The sequence below is a fragment of the Bombus fervidus genome, chromosome 4, assembly GCF_041682495.2.
Source record: "Bombus fervidus isolate BK054 chromosome 4, iyBomFerv1, whole genome shotgun sequence".
Taxonomy (NCBI): domain Eukaryota; kingdom Metazoa; phylum Arthropoda; class Insecta; order Hymenoptera; family Apidae; genus Bombus; species Bombus fervidus.
In genome coordinates, this window is record NC_091520.1 from 12042647 (window position 1) to 12065779 (window position 23133).

General features: G+C 37.8%; 1 protein-coding gene across 2 annotated transcripts in view; it reads left to right on the forward strand.

The window, feature by feature from the left end:
• Sfl (N-deacetylase and N-sulfotransferase sfl) overlaps positions 1-23133 on the forward strand; it is a 371012-nt gene that overhangs the window by 253930 nt on the left and 93949 nt on the right. For both annotated transcript variants that reach the window (XM_072002119.1, XM_072002118.1), the window contains one exon: positions 18668-20257. In XM_072002119.1, the coding sequence (XP_071858220.1) occupies positions 20085-20257 (173 nt within the window). In that variant the 5' untranslated portion in view covers positions 18668-20084. The remainder of the gene's footprint in view (positions 1-18667; positions 20258-23133) is intronic.

The following is a 23133-nucleotide window of genomic DNA, read 5'->3' on the forward strand; positions in this document are numbered from 1 at the left end:
AATATTCTGCATTAGCTCCCATTTATTTGTTAAAAATTGACTTCTCAATTGATGTCTATCGTAATCGCACAAATGCCCAATTGGGTTCAAGTCAGGAGATTGACTAGATCGCTTAATCATATCAACACTTTGTTACAGAAGAAATGCCTTGATTAAATACCTTAATTAGCGGAATATTTAGAACCATTATCGTATTAAAATGACCAATATGTCGGCATTTTCTCGTTTGCGAATATATTTACATATTGCACGAAATATATTTTATTATTCATTTAAATTATTACAAGTTTGAGTAATTGGTGTATCAATTTTATTTTTATCAATAGCAACTGCATTTTTAGGGTATGTTCTTCCATGAGGTCAAATATCATTTTGAGGAGCAATAGTAATTACAAATTTAATTTCAGCAATTCCTTATATTGGACAATTTACAGTTGAATGAATTTGAGGAGGATTTTCAATTAATAATGATACATTAAATCGATTTTATTCATTTCATTTTAATAAATATTTATAAAATTAATTTTCATCCATATTTTACAATTAAAGATATAATTACAATTATTTTAGTATTTTTATTATTTATAATTATTAATCTTCAATTTCCATACATGTTAGGAGATCCAGATAATTTTAAAATAGCAAATCCTATAATTACTCCAGTTCATATTAAACCAGAATGATATTTTTTATTTGCCACCAACGTATAGGTTTGTAAAATATTGCCATGCACGAATCTATGCATAGTTTCTTTTATTTACATTAACGGACCAGAACCATTTCTTGAGAAACAATCCCACGTCATCACGTTATCATTTGAACTAAATTTCACTGATCGTTTTAAGTATTTAATATTAAAACTTGTTGTCTATTCAACTATAACTTGTTATTTCTTCGTGATATTTTTTATTCCAAGAAATGTATCTCAAAAGATAAAGAAGGTACAGTAATTCTCAAGCGATCATTAAGTTTCTTAACTTTTGTCAGTAAGTGTCAGTTAGTGTGTACGCGTGTGTATACGTTCACGATACCGGAAGATATGTTGGAAAGGTATATTGAAAGGATGGGACAAAGTAAAGCGAACCAGGATGGCAAACATGGGAACTATCCATCATCGGAGAATCGAACTTTGGTCTGCGACCTGGAATGGCTTCCAGGATCCCTTACAACGTCGATCCTTTTTTACGAGCTGGATTTGGATCGTATTGCACGGTTCTCGCTGGGGACGACGAGAAAGCCCGCTCGTTGTGAACTGGAGAAGTTCGATTGTTCATTGGCCAGGACATAGTCCGATTATTTGACGATGTCTGGACAGCGCGGTTCAAAAGATTGTCTTACAGATGTTGAGTAAAATGTGAATAGTCGTGAAAGATTATAGGAATTGAGAATTATTTCGTCCTTCCTTCTCTTCTATTATTTTTATAATCAGCATGGTTAATATATATATATATTTATTGTAGTTCTGTGTTACTACTTTTACTACTTCTGTATTACTTTGTAGATTCTTGACTAAAAGGTATTCTAAGGTAAAGAAATTTTGTGTAATTCTTTTCAAATTCTAGATTCTATGAAATTCCATGAGATTTTTCAAACTTCTTGCTGGTCGTGTGTTTGATTCACGGTACCGTTCTAATGAGTGTGCCAGGTATTTTAAAGCGCGCCTCATAAAGTATAAATTGTACTTCGCGTTAACATTTTCTATTCTATACTGGCGTCATTACAATGCCATTGAGCATTACAATTATTCCCCGTGTTATTTTTGCCCATAGAAAACGAAAGAAGGAAGAAAACCCTTGGTTTCAGAAATTTTCTCCATAAGATCGTCCTTAAAATGTTGATTTTGTCATAAAAATCTTGAGAGCGCAAATAGTTAAAAACGGACGAGATAATATCGTGAGATTTTATAGGAGTAGTATTGGCCTAAGTTTGCTCGTAACCACCACTTCACTTTGTTCGGGTCGCGAAACTTCTGTCGCCCTCAATTTCTCAGGTATTTACAAGTAAAGGAGTTACAACGTGGATGCACTCTTACGTTGCATCGTCGTTCAATTTATTATTAGATCCGACATTTAACGGCAGTAATGGCGAGCAAAAGTGCGTTTCAGCGAAGTTTGGTCAGGTGTACCGGCGCAGGGTACGCGTTAATTATGGTTGTAAGCTGAAATTGCGATCATATCGATAGCATGGGAACGGTGTTAACTCTCGCCTCGTCGCTCGTACGTTCTACCGCGTTAATTCACTGTTAACATCTGTCGTGTGTTACGAACTCGTACGAATTAGCGGCCGACACTAGTCGTCGTTTCTTATGCTTGTTAACTAGCATGCAGATCGTTCGCTAACTCCTCCTTCATGTAGAAAATTAACTGTTTGGCCTGGGAAGATTGATTACAATAATAATTAGCTCTGCAACGTTTCTTCCAACCATTTTCAACCCAATCGTGTGTTTCTGTTGTGAGAAAATTACGTGAATTTGAGGGAAATGTGAAAGAGTTGTTGTTAGTTAATACTTGGGATGTCTCGTTTCAATTTAGTATTTAACCTGCTGCATATTTAGTATGCATTATATAGGTTGTCCGAAAAGTCTCTTTCTTTCGCAAACGTGTTTTTTACAACACTGCACCTTCATATAATCGTGAAACCAAGTCTGTGAAATGCCGCGGTGTTTCTCTCAACATAACAAAATGGATCGTACGTAATTCGACTAAATAATATAAAACAACAAATATTGTACGTATAAAACGAAAGAAACATTTCGGACAATCTAATGTATTATAACAACATATTACTATATATTATAGAATATCGTATATATTTAATACGATAATAACATACTAATCTTCCTTGAAGATATAAAAATATGTTTATAACATTTTCGAGTTTCTACTTCATCGATCAATTGGAATTAGAAATCGCAATAATCATTCGTGAAAAAAATTAGTTAAACGATGTAGCAATTATAAATGTTGGTACGAACACACACAATTCAAGCGCAAATTTAATTCAGATCTTATTCGATGAAGAAAAAACTCGGCGAAATTAGGTAGGTAATTAATTATCGCTCCTGTATTATCTATTCATCGAATAATCGTATTGCAGTTCTAATTCGATCGAATTACCAACAGCGAATACCTGCGAATTAAAATAATATTTCCGAGCAAGGGAAGCGTGTGTCGTTTCCATTTCTGGATCGTAATTAGTCAGGGCGTTGATAGGATTGATTAACAATTTATCGTGGACGCACGCGTTTAAATTTCCACGGCCCGAATGTCCGAATCGATACGATCGAACGACGAGGAAGCTAATAATGTACGGTAAATGAGGCGCGAGTTAATAATGAAAACTGTGTTCCATTTCTATTATTCCGATGCGATGATTCGAATTTGAAACTATGGATCTATTAGATCTGCACAGATCTTCTATTCGTATTATCGACTGACGATCAGTTAGCCAAACGACTTGCCAAAAATGTTTCTATTTTATTTCGGTCGCAATTAAGGAAATACATACATATTAACGGAATTGAAAGTCATCTCGTGCAAGTCATCCTACACGTATAAGACGATCTGAAGTTTGCTCAAGCTGAATCGCACGAGTCATCGTTGGCATAATCTTCTTGCCTCTTATTAACATGAGAATAAAGGAGCAGTAACTACTTGTTGGACTATAAATTACGTGTGTCGCTATAACGGTCGAAGACATCGTTCAAACAGCATTATTCATCATCTTCATTCAATTCTTTTGAAAGTTGATTGCAAATTTTGTCAGGAGGTACTTGTCTTTTATACGCTGTGTGAAATTAATTGTCTGTTCAAGGTATATGTACATATCTTTCAAGTCTCGTAATCTTGCATATTTTGTAATTTTCTTACGTTCCACGTTACGAAATTCCTATACTCATCGTTAGATTGCTGTTTGTGCTTCGAGCTACTCGATATTTATTTCATGGTATTAATTTGAAAATTGCTAGTCACCTATGTTACTTATTTTGTACTCGTATATCGTCTATCTTCCAAATACCCACTACATGCATATAAAGTAAGTAATTATTTGTACACGTACAAGTATATCATCAGCAATGATAATTTTACATATACGTGTACTGATTACAATTAAAATAACAAAAACCATTACGAACCTTAAAAGACAATATACCGAGTTACTAAACAAACGAACACGCTTCAAAAAAAAAAAAAAAAAAAAAAAAGAAAAAAGAAAGAAAGGAAAGCTACAAAAAAATAAAAAGCTAAGAAAAAACCTTAAATACCAACGCTTCTGTTCAAGCGTTAATGAGGCGTAACTTAATTTTCCTGTAAAGCATCAAACTAGTCAGAAATACCACCGATGATCCGAACGTTCAAACGAGAGCTTCGACCCTTGGTTTAAACGCACCCGTTGAATCACAGCGTCGATCATACGCCGAGTTCAAACGCAAACAGCCGCGAGACGACGCGCACGTGGGTGAAACTGTGCGAGACAGATAGCGTGAAATAGCCGCGGGTTTTCCGCGCGTGTTTGCGCGCATTCGAGCGATTAACGTCGCGGAGTGGCACACATGCGGGTAGTTAGACGCGCACTCGACTTAATGACGACGCTGAACGACGTCTTTGAAGCACTCTGGCCCCGCGGTGCGCGAGTACGCGCGCGAATACGCTCGCGTAACTGGTCACGAGACCCGTAATTGCGGATAGCACTCGGTGGAAAAACTGCCGAGGAGCGTTTAAGAGACAGAAACGGTGACGGTGTGTCGAGACAGCGGCTTCCTCTTCGAAACGCTCGAGTGTCTTTCGCGAGTCGTCGAGGATCTTGCCTGCGCTAGAAAATTTCGAGACTGTGCAGCCACCGAGTACGTCGATGTTTAATTAACGGAACGAAACGGAACGAAACGACGGCATAGCGCGGACGGATTTCCTGCCACCTTTCGGACGTCTGGAATTTCAAGTCGAAGCCGACGAATCGATCGTATCTATCTCAGTGGGGTTAGCTTTACCTTTTTCCTTTCTTTTTTTTTTTTATCGAGGTTCTAGATACTGCGTTGATTCCTTATGGAGATAGAAACAATTAGAAACGGCGTTGTACAAATGCGTGATTGTATGATTGTAAGTCGTAAATATTGCGACCTCCACTCGTTGCGTTTATTGAGAAATTTTAAGAATTTTTATTTGATCGAATATTTTGCATTTTATATTTGAGAAGGCACGCGCAATAAGAATGAAATAATAGAAAATAGAAAATAAAAACAGCGAGAAGTATTCCATTTATGATAAATATCAACAGGTGTTTTAATACTTATGATCAGTAGTGGAAAGTTCCTAAATTGTTATCACCGTATATATAGGTTTGTTATATTTTTATTTCATTACCAATTATCGGCTTCTACAAAGTAACGTGTAGCTGGAGCAAGTTAGTACCATAAGTAGAACCGTATAGTAATTCATGCAACATAAATCTTCCAGGTGCATCTGTTACATACGCTAAGCTGCGTATATTTGGAATCAATCAGTGAGTAGAATTTCTCTGCTACTAAAATCCTATAAATAATTACTATTTAAAATTCTCTATTAATTATTGATTAATCATACGAACAAAATAAATTTTACAATACAAAATATCTTGAAATATAATATTTAAAATATTTCCTTTGCCATAGTTCGGTTTGAAAATTCATTAGCATAGCAAAAATAATTCCAATTAAATATTTACATAATTATACATTTTAATATGAAATGATTAAGGATAAAATATGTAAATAATTTCCTTGCTTATACGTAGATTGGTTCAAGAATTCGAGATTTGTCGCGTTAATTCATCGAATCTAAGAAGCGGAATGGACTTCCTACGTAATCCAACGTGCTCCATTCATTCCCTTTATTCTCCTCTTTTCCTCTCCAAAGAGAGAGAATTATGGAAAAACTATTCGTCCTCGCGACAGGCTTATTTACAATCCACCCCCGATGCCTGTCCCCGTTTCTTTCGGCGTAGCACGCTTATCACGAATGGATTTTCATATTATTACTTCCCCCGACGTGGCAGCCACTCGGAATACGAGTTGATTCACACAGAATTCCACCAGGTCCTGTCATCCCTATGTTCTGTAGAGCTGCTTCTATTTTTTCTCTCTTTCTTCTCCCTTTCCTTAATTTTTGTCTACCCTCTTATGCCTCTTATGGCAATTGAAACTTCGTCTAATACAGAGACGAACCGAGTACGATTTCATCTCCGTAACACGATTTTCTACTTGATAAAGATTCAATTTCTTTTCGTTTTACCCTCGCGAGCGATTGTTTTTTTTCAAACTCGACCGATATTCCTAAGCAAGTATAAAATACAGCTGTCGTACTTTAATATACGAAGATATTCCGCTTCGGAGCTCTTAACGTCACTATAAATTGGAATATCTAAGTATGTATACGGTATACAGTACATGCGCATACAGTATATAAGCAGCAAGTCCATTAGTCGTGTCACTCAACCTCATAAGAACCTGTGCAAAGATATCTTATCAATAAACTGTGGGTATTTAATTAATTTTAGCGATATCCGATGAATTTTAATTTTAATTTTAATATTTATTTTCTTCTAATTTATTATCTGATATTTTCATGAACGCAATTAAAGAACTAGAACCTGTACAAAGACTCGCTCCATTTGCTAGATATTACAACGAGTTATCGCACTTTGCATATTTTATACATTTCTGCACAATTTTATACATTCTATACATTTATGCGCGCTCTATGCATTTTTGCATCTATAAATTTCTCACGAACAGTCAAGAATCCACAGTCTACTGGTGGAAATGAATCTATTAATAAAATCGTTTCCCCATCGATGAAGAGTCGAGAAGGCGAGGATCTTCCGTTAGGTTAATAATGCCGGTCAAATACGTCCGGCGGCAGATATTTTCATTACCCGGATAGGGCGGAAGCATACATTACGCGGAGAACACGACAGTGAGATTATCCTGGATAATTACGGACATTATGAAGTTCCGTATTACCGTGGAATTGTAGGTTATTGCATGGCGCGGCGCGGGCGTCGGGACAAGCGTGCATCAGCTGGAAGACGAGGATGTAACCGGTGGAATATTCGAATGCGGTTTAGAGCGGGAGTTCTGCTCGCGCGGCTGCTTATGAAAATGGTTGCCCTCTCTAACGATAGTGATTCAATTTCTTGCCGTTGGAACCTCGGGAAACTTGGAGCTTTTCGCGGAAAACGGGAATCCCTTAGGCGAGGATTATCGCGGACTCTCCTTCTGGCTGCGAAACTTTCTTCTGAAACGTGTGCCGCTCGCTGAATCACCTTGTGATCCGTGTACCGTGACCCGACTATGGCGTGAAAGTTTTCTATAGAGAACAATTTTCGAAAAGTTGCTTCGCGTTAGATTATTATTTGAAATGTTGTTAATTGTCATTGTCTCGCAGCGTAATTTGTGGAAATTTCGTTGAAATTAGTGGCGAGATTTTCATTTTACAGTAGAACTTAGGAGTTGCATATATATTTTCATAGGGTTTGATGATTATTGCAATGATCGCTTCGTGTGTAGACAACACGTGAAATATTGTTAACGCATTGAGATCAGCAGACGCTAATTCTTCCATTTTTCAACTGTTTCGTGACAAAAGATTCTTTTAAACTTCATGCAGTATCCTATTGGGTTGGTAACCTAATGACAGAACAACCTAATTTGTCAATACAACCTAATGACAAAATCCGCAATCACTTAGAAGTCACCACTTCTAAGAAAACTACATCTGGTCTTTCAGTTTTCTCAACCACTGAAGCCATCGACAGCGCATAGACAAAAGACTGCGTCGAAGGCAAACCATAAATTGTACACAGGCAATGTTGGCTTCAGGGTTTTTCAGTCATAGGGTAACGCTGCTAGCGTGCGGATCTGAATCAGCTCATATTATATTCCGAACTTTCTATTTACACTTTAGTTTTAAAATATATATTTTCTACCTTGCAATTTATCCACGCGTTCCTTTGTATTCACATACATCTAATAACCTCAACACATAGTTGCCAACCCAATATACAAAATGTTAAATAAAACAATAGAAAAGAGCAATGAAATAGCTAGAAACAAAATGTTGCGAAGAAGTATCTTCAAATATGCTCGTTGATTTTTAATAAAATGTTACACTTGTTAGATGCTATACACACTTTTGAAGTTTTTCAATCATTCAAAGAATACGCAGGAATTCAGGCTATGTGCTTATCAGAGTATACCGTCATCAGTGCGTTAATTCATATTATTTACAATCTGTAGAAATTGTGTTAATTGGGGTTGCAGAGAGATTTTGATTTTACTTGGGGATTGAGAACATCTTGATAAAGCGATGACGAATAGTAATTATTTTGTAGGCATTGCTTTTGTGTTTGAGGGATGCTTAAAATTTTGATTCTTATCGTTTGTATTTATTTATCTTAAATTTTGATTCTTATCGTTTGTATTTATTTATTTTAAATTTTGATTCTTATCGTTTGTTTTTATTTATATTATTTATTTGTATTTTATCTGTAGAAATTGCGGTTGTGCCGAGATTTTGGTTTGGAAGCGAAAGTTTTGTGGGTTGGATATTCCCATTGAGCGACATGTAATAATAATTGCTTCGTGCTTAGGGAATGTAATATTCGAAATCTTATTAATTGCTACTGTTTGTGATAGTAAAATGTGTGTGTTAAGTGGGCTTGTAAGAAGTTGTTGGATTGAAACTTGAAACAGAGTGACACGTAGCGATTGCTTCGTGCTCAGGGAACATAGTATTTGAAATCTTATTAATTGCTATTGTTTATAATTGCGGAGGTTGTGTGCCAATTGGAGTCATAGGAAATTGTCGGTTTTGAATCGGAACTTGAAGATTGGAATATTCTAATAGCGACACGTAACGATCGATTTAAGTAGATACAACCCAATCTCGATACATTGGGCAGACCTGCAACTATTTTCGTCCCGAAGAAATGAACCAAAAAGTTGGCCAAACGTTAGAACAAAGCGCAGAGTATGAGAAGGTATTATTAAAAATACTGTGGAATTTGAAAGGTAGCAGAGTTAGATTTCACGAGGGAGAAAGAGGGATGGAATCATAAAAAGGCGTCACCGCGACGTCGATAAAACGCTGCGGCTATCAGTCTCTGCACGTCCATCCGCGTCTATCTGTGGGACAGCGCCGAAATGACGGTAGCCGATGACAGATCAGCTCCGGTTTGCGGCTGGCAAAAATATGGCGGTGAAATTCTGGCTAGCCGCAAATGCGCCAGCACCGAAATTGCGATGTAAAACGGGCGATGGCCAAAAGGAGTCTGCTCCGCGCGATAAACGAGGATAATGAATGTGTTGCACGGCGTGTTGGTCGGTTTATTAAAAAACTTCGGTTCACCGTGTTCGCCGTTCGACTGGTCTCCTTTGTCGTTAACGACAAGGGCTACCTTCTTTCTTTTACTTCTATTCTTTTTAGCTTTTTAATTCTTCTCTCTTCTCTGTTTGATTCTTTCGAAAAATATTGGAAATTGGCGGGGGGGGGGGTGGAATTTTTCTTACAACAGTTTGAAAACCGTCGTTGTTTAATTGGTCGAAGTAACCAGTCGATACAATTGCGAAGATTCGACTAATAGCAAAGTCGTGGAAATCCAGCAGTGGTCATTTCAATGGCGTATGATTTTCATGCATGTTTTTAACAAATATTATTGTTACGTTGCTTTGTATTTGATATATTTGAGGGTAATTGTTGTTTGATTGGCTGAAGTAGTCAGTCGATACGATGTATGTTTGGTTTACTGGTAGAATCCTGTAAATCCACCAGTGGCTTTTTGAAAAGTGTATAATTTTTATCCGTATTTTTAACAAACATTATTGTTATACGCTGCTTTGTATTCGACATATTTGCAGGTAATTGTCGTTTGATTGGCTAAAGTAGACAGTCGATACGATGTATGTTTGGTTTAACGGTAGAATACTGTAAATCCACCAGTGGCTTTTTTAACAGTGTATAATTTTTATTCGTATTTATAACAAACATTATCGTTAAACACTGGCTGGATGGGTCTTTCATTAACTTTTTAATGAATTAATTATTTTTTGGAATGTAAAGAATAAATAATCAGTCAGTCTATTCGTAATATTCAAAGCTGAAATAATTAATGCGTTTCGTTTAAAATTCCATGCATAGTGAACTAATATCAAATTACAGAGAAATAATTAAAATGGTTACAAAGGAGATTTATCTTAATAACAGATATACGCGTGTGTGAAATAGTTCTTCTTTTTTTTATTTATGATCTAGGTACTGCATTTAAAATAATTTAGAATTCGACGTGATTTTGTAAGAAATTTTCAACTCGATTTTCTAGAACTATAAAAATTAACACAGATATAATGTTTTCCCTCGGTTGATTCTACGTTGCAGGCTCGTTCTGTTTAATCTCAGATTTGCCACGTTTCTCACCACAGAATAAAACGTTTAGCAAACGAAACTTATATTTCAGCGCGGAGGTCCAATGACAAATTAGAGTCCGAGCTTCGCATCAAAGTCGAGGACTTTACGATTTAATTAAATTTCGTTTAGGGTGGGATTTTTCATTCCTGGAAAAAGAAACATTGGATACATTCCGCATGTTAATTTGCGACCTTAAAATCCGGCGTAGATATGTTGGCGCGTGAAAAGTTTTAAATCGACAGTCGAGGATTTGCACAAAGGTACTTGAGAGCGAAACAACTAAAAAAAACTTAGACGTTTCACGGACATAAAATTCTCTGCTGCTCTCTGTGAAAAAGTCGGGCTTTGCCCGCTTTAAACTTCCAAACTACTCGTTGACATATTCACGAATTGAAATAAATATCCCAACGACTATAACGATAACATTTACCAATAAGGGGATTAACAATAAAAAGTTTCCACATATATTTCCATAATGCTATTTAAAACAATTACAGCATCAACCGTTTAGGACGGTTTTATTGCGCCAATCAAGAAAATGAAAATTCCGTAAGCTTCGTACGATGTGGTTATAGTACGGCAATAATTTAAACAAGAAATACGAACACAAGAAGCAGGAAAAGAAATCAACGCGAGAATCTAATTCTTTTGTGCACCGTTAAAAAAAAAAAAAAAGAAAAAATGAAAGAAAAGATCTGAACAACTGGTTTAATAAAATTGTTAACGTCTTGTGTACAAAGTATCGATTCAGGAAGGGTTAATCACCAATCCAGCACTTTTATCTCCCATTTCTTCCATCACCGACCACCAATTTTTTTCGCCGACAATCTTTCTGTCCCTCATCGTTCAAATTCTTTCATCTTCCTCGACCTATTAATCGATTATCTTTCCATTCGAGCGAGAGCAAACGATTCTTCCACAAAAAGACACCATTAACGATGAAATTGAACGCGTGCAAAGAATCCTGCGTCATTATCACTGGCGGGTACGCGATTATGAGCCCTGAAATATCATCGATTAAACGCGCGGCACGTGACGTCGCCGAGATTCGCGAGCTCGGCCACGGTTGAAATCCGATTTGAAATTAATTTTTTGTCCAACGGTTCGACGGCCGCGTTTCACAGGCGACCAATCACGGGCAACTTCGACCATTAAAATCTCCTTTGAAATTCTGCGTCCGCGGCACGTCGCGTGAGTTATGGCCTTTTCGGAGCGAGCAATTATCGCCGCGCGCCATCGCGATACCTTTCGGTTCACGGTGCTCCAGCACTGGCTTCCACGGGCCATTCCAGAGACTGAGTTCGCTGAATTATCGAATAGGAGACTTTGCTAGCCGGAAAACAGCTCGGTTAATTTCGCGACGACGCGGTTCAACCGGATATCTATTGTCTTATCTCTAAGGTTTACTTACGCGATTTTAGTTTACCAATCGCAAGGACGATCGATTTCTTCGTTTCATCAAATGCATTAAATTTGATACGAGAGGTTAGTATATCTTGGATATCAGAGTTTGAGGCATTAAAGCAAATTTATGTTAATCGTATCCGACACGGAACGGTTCAATACCGGCACTGGCATTCGTATCGAAGACCAAACGGTGGCATTCGATCGATCAGTCAACAGAAAACGATTCGTAAAAACATACAATACATGCAATACATAATTGTCTCATTTAAGTAGGTATACTGGGTGTTTATGGAAGTTGGTGCCAAACTTGAGGAGTAGTATTCATGAAAACGAGCAAAAAGATCTTAAGAGACGTGGGTCGAAGAACATTAGTTTCGGCGGATTTTCTCCCCCTCAGCGAGTTTTCGCTACAGCGTAACAAAGCATGGAAAATAAATCTCTATCCTCGATTTACATATCGCACTTTCTTCAAACTCTTCAAATAACAGGATTTTTTACACACTTCCAATTATGGTTATTTGCAAAATACAATTGTCTAAATGATATCATGAAATATGAAGAACATCTGTAAAAACGAAAAGCAGCGACTCTGCTTTGGTAGAAAGTTCAATGTGAGAAACACAGGAGAGAAACGCGATAAACTAGTTTGGCGATTTTTTTGATTTTGATGTCAGTTGATGCTTAAGACAAAAAGAACAACTCTTTAGGTTCAAAGATAGGTTTTCTCAAAGTAAGCGATACATCTTCGTAATTTTGCTGAGAACTAAGAACGTATTGTAACAACGAACTTTGCGCAATATTCAACGGAATATAAAATACATATTCGATTGCACAACGAATTAAGAATGACAATTTTCGTACAGTAATTGGAACTAATTATTTTTTAATTGCTTGTCATATTCCTTTCCTACGATCTTCACGTATAACCGAGCCGAAGCGTGACGTAAATGTCCATTCCTATGGTTCGATGAGTTAAACAACCCTAGCACTGCTAAAATCAAAAGAAGACCGAACAATCCCACTCACTGTCATACGCAACAGCCACCATTTCACCGATCAAACGCTATACTCCACAAATCACTAAATAGACAGCTTCGAAATCTACACGTTCATCCCCGTCTCCGCGTATGTCAAGCAAGGGATGATCGTTTGCCGATTATAAACCCTTCCGCGAGTGCAGTCAGAAACGAAGAAAGTTTAGAAGCAAGATTTATAATGGAAAAACTGTGGCCGTTTACGGCTAGCGTTTCGTCGTGCAATTCGTTTGCAGCGCACGTGATAGATGCGTGAAATGAAATCCACGCCCATCGTGTTTCTGTTACGCGTTCTCTCTCGCGCATCCCGTTACGTTATAATGTAACACAGTCCTGATACGTCGGAGAGCGGATTGGTTTACGCACACGCAGCGAAACTGCAAAACTCCATGGGTTTGTCGGGTCTCAAGTAGTACAGTTACGAACAAGAGAAAGTTCACAGTTGCTAAGTAATTTATAGACTGAGAATAATTGTGAAAATTCAGATTTTTACGAGTACGACTAGACAGAGCTTCGTTTGACACGTTTTAATTTGTTGAATATGCAAAAATGTATAGAACGTCCGAGGTATAATTCTTGTTGTTTTATTTATATTTATATGAAATTAAAAAGACTTATGCAAGAAATAATATGTAAGAAAATATAATATACTCAAGCTATAGTACTTGCTATTGTATGAATATCATATCCATATAATGCAGGTATAAATAAAAATAAAAAGCAAATACCATACTTTGGGTGTTCTATACAGTTTTCGATATTATGAGCGTTCTGTACACTTTTGCATTTTCAAATTTCTAATAAATACATAAACATCCACAGTTTAGTCATTCATCTGTGTATATTAGTAATTTTCGTATTAGATATCTGTCACTAGACTGTAGGCTGTTACCTGTTCTGGATTGTATAAATATTACATTTATTCATTATTCTTGTCAAATACAATTCTGTAAAATTATGGTATTTTTGTAAGATTTAGACTTTCTTTTGTTCGCTACTATATGTTGCACACGAAGTATTTTCTGCGTCACGTCTAGGCTTCCAGAGGAAAATTGTACACGGTAGAGAGAGGTTTTGGAATTTAATTGGCTGCGAGATTGCTGCGTCTAGATTGTAAGAAAAGGAAAAAGGGGTGCAAGTTTTTTGGAGAGAATACTCGTGTGGTATATTGGAATTGTGGATTCTGTGGATTGCAACAGAGATTTTGAAAGTATATTCGAACGTAAGTTTAGAGGAAATGACTTTTCTTTCCTATTTTCGAAATCGTTTCTTTATCGTTTTATTGATGAATATAAATTACCACACGAAGTTAGACCTTTTTAAAAGTGTCACATGATAGAAAAATATTTGAACTAGTATGATAACCTGTTAAAAATTATTGTACTTACACCTTTAATAGAATACAATTAGAACATGAGAACAAGTGTTATGATATTAAGAGGTAGATCTAAGAAATGGTTATTTCACGTGAGAAATGGTTACTACGTGTAAGAATTTTTAAAAGCATCTCTTCTAGGAAGGGTGTTGATTTCACAGCTCTTTGTCTCGCGTCGAAAGACACGGAAAGGTTCGGCCGCACGGTGAGAAATAGCGGTGACAGTGGGAAATCGTTCGGAAATACTGTTTCTCGGATCCTTGTGTCCCTGGGCTCTGTCCTGAAAAAATCGTCGCTCGTTTCGCCGAAACAATGATTTATCGTTACCACATATACCCTATATGTATAATGCTTCTTGAATTTTATGATTTAATATGGAATTCATCTAAACCTGGATAAGAATCAACAAACTGTTTGATCTTTAAGATATAACAAACTATTGACGATTAATAATAAGTCGTTCACATCGATAGAATAAAATTGAACAGTCTACCGATGATTTATAGTAATCAACGAAAGTGAAACTTTCTCATTGAACGAATAATCACATTCTCATTTCAATAATCTAATTAATATTTAATAACAATTGCTATTAAATAGCAAGAAAAACAGGAATAAAAGAATGAACAAGCAGTGAAACAATGTTACTAGATATCAAAAAAAACAAAAGTTTCCGATGGAATTTAATCTCATCGCTTAACAAATTCTACATTCATACTTTCGTTCGCCCCTTTCAACCCTTATATAAATTAATACACGTTAGTCTGCATTTTTCACCAATTAAACATACACGAACAACCTTATCGCTTTAAACATCCCCAATTGGCATCGTCTGATCAAAAATCAACTCAAAAATCCTATCAAAAAGAAAAATCCAAGAAGTCCAACGAAATCACCCTGTTCGTCCTGCAAGAAAACGTCTCAAATGCAAATTCGATCGCATTCCTTTTGCATCCGGTCCGAAACGAGCCGTAAGCCGAAAATTTAATCGAAAACAAAAATTCCCGGTGCAAATACACACACCTCTACACATTTCGTTATCTGAATAATTCATCGCACCGCGGTAATTCTGTATCCCCTCGAAACGTACGAGGCTGAGCGGTGCTTAATTCAAGAGACACGTTTTGGCTCCCCGAGTGGGTCGTTAGTCGGATGCATCACGTGCGCGGATTTAAAGGGCGGATCCGCACGTAGGTGCAGCGCAGCGTCCCGGTTAGATTGCACGCCGCGAGAGGATAAGGGGAAGGAGGGCAAAAGAGCGCTGCTCGATCGCCGCGAAATGATCACGCGAGCTTCCGCTGATTATTCCTCCAAATGGAGTCATCTTTCTTCCGGCTTGGAGCAGCTCCGGCGAACGAACCAGAGTAGAAGGCGAAAACGTTCGTTTGTCTGGCTGAGAGAGAGTTTGGAATCGCGCAGATCCAATTTCATCCGAGGGAAAACCCCGACTCGTTCGTCGGCTCGTTCGTCCTTCCACAAGCATATTTACAGGCACCTCGATGCACTCCAATGGCGTTTTAATCTGGCAAATGCATTCCGTTCTGGCCCTCAGGCTTCTGTCCTACTCTCTCCATCTGTCGTTTGGCTTGACTCTGATTCGTCGTTTCCGTCTTTTTCTGTCTTTTTGGTCGGAGCCGGTTCGCGAACTTTTTCCATCGCGAGACTAAACCTCGTCAAACTGGAGATATATGTCTGCGAAGTGAAAAAGCAATATTTTTTTCTTTTTTTTTTTTTAAGTGAATCGTTCGACCGGACCCCTCGGCACATTTTTGCTGAATGCACCGATGGGATTTAATAAGGCGCATTTTTTTTAGAATACCTTTGGGCTCGTTTATCATTTCGAGGGTCGGTATTGTTTGGAACACTGGGCTTTCTACGCGTGGCCTAGAAATACTTGAAATTTTGTCAGTGTATTTGTTTACGTGTGTTAAGATGGTGTCTCAAGAATGAGACTGTGAACGAGATTGATTGGAAACGAGTGTTTGGCTTTTCAAGAAATAAGGCGAGAGGAGAATGTATGAATGAAACGAACGAGTTGAAAAATCAGAGTAGTAGAATGGAATGGAGATTTTGTGTTTGTTATACGAGGTAGTTAATATAACGTCTGTATTGATTTCAATATTAATTTCTCCTTTGTTCTTCAACTACATTGTAGTACGTTATATACTGTGTGTATACTGTGTATTGTAGTAGCTTACAAATACGACAAATCGATAGGATTTCATTTATACGTAAACGCTTAGAAAACAATATATCGATGCAAATTTAATTTCGTAGACACGTGATCGAATATTATGTACGTAATTCTCCAATGAACTACGAGAGTAATTTATAAGAAGCAGTAAATAGATATTTCTTAGGAGATTTTTTCCAGTTATAAGGAAAGTAAAACGAGAGCATAAATAGCACTTTAGCGTGAAACAAATAGCAAGAAGAGCTACGTCACAAAAGTTACTACAACGATCAAACAGTCAAACTCTTGTTCAACCAATCGTTCTCAAATTTTCCCAAACTCTCGTTTCTTTCCTCTCAAATATTCTCCGCTCTCTAAAAGCTCACGTAATTAAATTCTACATTCATCCACGAATAGCAAACTCTGTTCTTATTCGCGAGAGGCGTCAGTACTCCTCGGTTGGAAAAATGTTAGGTCAGCTCTCAAGGGGCACATGGAAGCGACGAACGAAGGACGATATTCTTCTCGAGAGAATCTTCTTGGCGTCGATTCTACCCCATTCGCCAACCCGGTCATCCTTCTACCCTTCGCCGGATCATTTTCAATTTATTTTCCTACCTTTCTCTCCCGCCCCCTCTTTTTTCTCTTTCTTTTTGTCCGAATCGTTCTCTGTCCTTTTCCTGCTATCCTCCAGGGGAAAGTTGAAGGGAAAGCTCTCTTTGAAACGATACAGACAGAGGCGCACGGTCCCCATGACAAAGACTCGCATCGCTGCGGGGGTGGTTGATTAATGGACTTCTTGCTACGACCGATGTACGATCGACGGGAAAAAATTAGAGAGAAAAGAGACGAACCTGCGATGTTGGACCGAGTCGGTTGAAATTGCAACGCCATTCCGCGGAAGTACGATCGATTAATTGGAGTTGTCGAGCGACCTGATCGCTCCGCTTGTCGTTGCGCGGTGTTTAATCGTTTTTTGATGGCGGTCTCGGGGCTGGCCTCACCGATCGCTCGATTATGTCCAGGCCTGCCTCGATTTTTGCATCCCCCTTTCTACTGGTTTATTATCGGACTCCAGAGACAAGTTACTGCACGATGATGTATCAGTTATTCGTTATCGACGTCCTAGTTCTTCTGTGGTCTTCGTGACTATTGGAGTCATATCGCGTCGTCCTCGGTTTCTTTTTTGTGATTTTTTTTTTTTTTACAAATGAGATTTTTAGATTCGTTGCGAGTAAATAATTGTACCGAAATACTTGAATTCTCTGGGAATTATATATTTTATTTTATATATTATATATTACTTACTATATTACTGTTATTATATATCACTGATTTGAAGTTTGTTTAATTCTTCGCGCTCGGCTTTGTAGTGACACTATGGACGGAGTTTTATAAAATCTCTTTTGAAAATTACTTTCGATTACGGATTTCCACCGTGAAATTTTCTCACGATTTCTTATGATATTTATTCTTAAACCTGTTTAAACAAATAATCGTAGTGGAATATCTTTTATATCCCATACCGCGCGTTTATCTGTTACACAGCATCGAACAAAAAAAAAATTTTTTAATTCATCGTTGTGTACAACAACCACAGTACATTAATGGTGACTTTATTGTACCAAGCTTTTTTTTTTACCGCGTTGAAGACAGTTATCTATGTTATATGTATTCATATTCTAATTGCTCTTGGCAATTTTAACTTTTTTTCTACAATTGTGGTGCTTTTTATACTGCTCGTCCTTTAAACTCTCTTCTATCCACTAGTGCATATACGTTGTTTTACATAAATTACTTAGAAGCTGTACTGATTAACTCCAGAATAGCAATTGTCGAATATTAAGATTGTTCCAAAGTTTCCTGCAATCATTACCATTATTTATGTAAGTTTTGGATATGAGTACTTTCAGTTCAATAATAATCACGTATCCATAAAACGAAACTGAGAAGTCTATAAGAAATAAATTTGATCAATTTCGCTTCTGAGAGATTCCCGTACAAATCGCGATACGATTGTTTCATATAAAACACCAATTGACCTACCCAATCATCTCAGTATCGATTTGTTCCCAAACGATGCAATTCTCAAAATCTTCACCCTTCTTCTCACCATCCCTTCTACAAGAACATCCTTCGAGCATTGGGAATCGATCCTTCAACTTCCAATAAAGAAGCATAATCGTCCCGTTTGTTGTTCATCGTTTGTTCAATGGACATTCCACGTTGACTGTTGCAGAAGGAGCGAAACAAGGGGAGCCAGGAACGTAGCACGAACGAGATCGATAAAAGTGCTGGGGTAACGCTCGAAAATCGTTCCAACTGGGGAGCATCGTAGCCTTCCATCGTCCCTAATTGACAGGTAGAAAGAGGGTTGGGCCACCTCGGAGACCAGGAAAGAAAGGAACGACGTGCACGACACACGTTAAGAACAGGGTGGAGACAAGCACAGAAGCTAGAAGAGCAAGAAGGTCTCGAAAATTTACGAGTGAATAGCTTCGCACGCGCGTCTACGAGACAAAAGATATCTTGAAGCAGTCGTACGCTGTAACAAATGGCGGTGCCGTAAAATCAGTTAACCGTACAGCCGAAGCCAGAAGCTGAGGCCAAATTTCGCAAACGTTCCAGCCGTGCCGGCTGAAGAATTTCCAACACGGTTTCACTTGGACTTTCTGGACTTTGGAGATCCTCTCACGTTCATCTAAGGTATTCTTCTTAGTAGCGCAGGGTCGTATTTCACGATAATCGTCCGACGAAAGTCGCGATATGCTCTCGAACGAACAACATCAAGAAAATTCGTCGATACGCAGATGAGAAGAATGTCGAGGATCCGAGGCACAGATCGCTGAGAAACCAAGAAGAGTGGATCCATCGAAGGAACTTTAGCCAAATGGGTTAAAAACGACTGCGATGGACGGCGCGACCCCGTGCTGCTCGCAAAATGGTGATCGTGCTGCCGTCGTGGAAACGCAACAAGTGGCGATCTGTTCCTTATCCTTGAGCTATCATCGATGTTTTTTAAAGGACGGGTCGGATTCGATCCAGGACCCATCGCTCACGAACTGAGGTTCTAGCTTCGAGTTCTCAAAAAGAAAAAAAAAAGAAAGAAAGAAAGAAAGAAAAGAAAATAAAAAAGGAGGAACGAAGAATAACGAAAGGCCAGAACTTTATTCGTATTTTCGATCGTTAATAAATATTGCGTTACGCGGGAAACGCGGAATAAATTCTTTCTGAAACGAAGAAAAGACAAAGGAAACTTTCGATTTATCGATCGGTGATTCCTCTTTCCAAAAGATCCTCGATTTTAGCTGGATAATTCTCGAAAGTTCGAGATCGTGTTTGAAGACCGGATTGATTCCACGTTGATCTTCGACGAAGCGTATTCGATCGAGGTTTCGAGTGGCTCTCGCAGACAGATTCGATCCTCTCGAGGCAAGATATTCAAGAGATATCGGCGAGAAAGAGCGTGAACGACTATGAGCAGAGCCGATGCCCAACGAAAGAAGAGGATATCCTTGTTTCCGGAAGTCAGGGACTGTCGGCGCGGCTGCGACCACGATTCGGCGTATTCACGGTCCGTTTTACGTTTCCACGGGCTGAGTAAAACGATCTAGGACTAATCTGAGAGACAAACCGTTACCTCGTCGGATGAGACGATGGTGATGAAGATTTCCGCGGTCGAGGCTGGCGTTCCTTTATTAAGCGCCGTCGGTCCGCGCTGCGTCGTCAAGCAGGCCACGGTGAAACGATGCGTCGCGGCGCTGTTGCTCATCTCCGTCGCCAGTATATTTTACTACACGCATTACATCATCAGCAGCCCGCTATCCAGGTGAGATTATCAAATTTTCCAACGATTTATGCTTCGCGTGAAATACATAGTCGTTTTTAAATGAACACACGTGGTAGTGTATCGGAATCGCGTTTGTTGATTAATGTAATTTTGTTTTGGAAAATTATGAAAAACGAGGTCAATTATTTAGCTCCTGCAAACTGAATCCTACGATTCCAAGAAGTTTGAGAAAATTATGTGTTTTGTTTTGAAATCGTGGAAACTTCTTTTAGGGTTTACATAGATATCCATGTGGATTTTAAAGCGCCGTTTAAATAAAAATATATCTTCAAGGTTGAAATATCAATTATTTCTTTAATTATCTATGCTATTTGTAGTTACATAATACACTAGCACACACTCACTGTTTGGTGAATAATGGAGCATAATTAGTAATGTACGAAAGATATGCTTACGCGAAATGTGTTCATAGAAAATATTCATTAAGGCAATTTTTAGATCGAGATTTAAGGGACGCGGAATATTTTATTTGACTAGAGGAAAATAAACGACCGATTGTCGAGCTGATTGCAATTTAGCAATTTTTTTTTTCTCATATAGAAAATTGGAAATTGCAGAATAATATGGTACGCTGCTTGTTTTACATACTTTTGAACAAAATTCGTTAGTTGAAGTATAATTCTGCCCGATATGTTAACGCTCATCCGCGTTTATTAAAAGCTATTGGAAACTCGGTGAATTAAAATTCATTTTTCGAGTCGGAAAAACATTGGCACGGCAACTCCGATAATTAAAGCTTTTGATAGATTTATTAATTCAAAAACACGTGAAACTTTTTAAAAAGTGAGCAAATATATTCTTATATTTTCTTCGTAAAAATACATTCATTGTATCGAATATTTCCTGATAATAGATCTATGTTTAAACTATAACAGGTTAAAAACGCGAATATTAATTGATCATTTACGTTCCAACGGCGGTTTATCGAATATAATTTATACGATCCACAGTTTCAACTTCGTTATGCAGTTACATTGTTTGCGGTACCATCGCTTTATTGTACTTTTAATATTATTCTCTTATAATTATACCATTTTTCGTATATTTTCTATTGTGTAAACCTAAACGAGAGAGAATCGTCGGCGTAAAAGTATCAAGAATATCAGGATCGGTTAACCTGGTCGTAGAATTTCATGACCATGAGCGATAAATTGTATTTGCCACACACGAAACGTACTATTATATGTAATGAATGGGAAACGTGACAAAGATTCTCGCTAAACACCCGGGAACGATTTATTCCTTTGATACGTAATCAAATATCTCGGCCAGCGATCAGCTGATTGCGAGTTTGAAGCTCTTTGAAGTTCTTGTCGCGTGCTTGTTATCTTACTGGGAATAATTTCGGATTAAATTTAAGAACGTCGCTACTGCAAAGCTTACTTTTGATTGATGACGTTTAGGATATAAGAAATGATCGGAAGTTTGAGATTGTATAGAATTGTTCTTGCAATTGTTCGATCGATCTTCCCATTTATCAACCACCTTCCACACAATTCATCATCCACAATGAATTTTGCATAATTTTCGTAGTATTTCACAAAATCCCCTGCCCCGTTGCTCTTTTTATTTCTCTAAATTTTTATTCTACCAACAAGACAATTCCAACAAAAAATATGACATATTGGATTCCTCGTTTTTCATTCGTTTCATAATTATGATATTTCATAACCAGAAACATTGAATTGTCCATGCCAAACTACGAATTTTCCCAACATCTCACAAACTTCGTTCGTAATAAGTTTTTAAACCAACAGAAGGCACAAAGTATTCGCTTTTCCATTTCAAATCCTGAATCTTCGTAAAATCTGCGTTGCCGATTGTTCATTAATTTTGCCCGTAACAAAATTGCAAATCAAGAGAAAGCTCAAAATATTGAATTCCTACTTGGAATCATGAATCTTCCTAAAATCTGTTCTGCCGATTCGAAATCGCCCTCTGTACACTTTATCACCTCCAATGAATCTTGTAATCCTACGTTTCCCAAAATCGGTGGCCTGTTCATCCTCAATTTTCCTCAATCTTGGCAAACGATCGCCACGGCTCTCGGACTCTACCGGCTAGTTGCACGGTTAATTCGACAAGACGAATAACCCTGCGGGCCGAACTATTCGTCTCGGCTCGATATGGACCCAATTTAGGTTCGGATAACCTGAAGGCAATGGCCCCGCGATTGCAAACCTTCTAGTAACAGAACAAGAGAGAAAGAGAGAGAATGGAGGGAGGGGAGAGAAAGAGACAAAGAGGTCTCTGGAAATCCCGCGTTATTTCGTGGTGGCGTAATTGCGTACCGCCAAATTGTTGCTGGCAGTTGCTTGACTCCTCGGTTTCCTTGGGGACCTATATCTTAATTGCGCGGCAATATAGTATGCGACGAGCCAGACTCTCCTCTGGCCACCCTTTAAAGTTAATTACGCGTCCCCGGTAGTATTTGCAAACGATCGTGTTCCACACGCTCTTTCGTTCTGTTTCCATTTATGAAGTACGCTGTTGGCAATCGCTAGAATTTCGCGATACACGTGTGTTTTTCGTGATACACGTTTTAAGAGAGTCGACGTGTATGATTATTTGACTAATTTGCAGGTGGATTTTTAAGATGACGAGTAAGATCTCTAGTTTCTAATTTAGTAATATAATTTGTAATTCTTTTTAGCTCGAATTTAAGCGGATTTTCTGAATCCTGGTTTGTAACGTGGAATCATATTTATGATAGAAAACGTAGTTTCGATTCTTTTTTTTTTTTTTTTTTTTTAGAAGGTTTCATAACTTCGTATTATATAGGTAGTTCAAAAAGTGCCTTTCTTTTTTAAACCTGTTTTTTACAACAACGCATCTTTATACAAACATGAAATCTA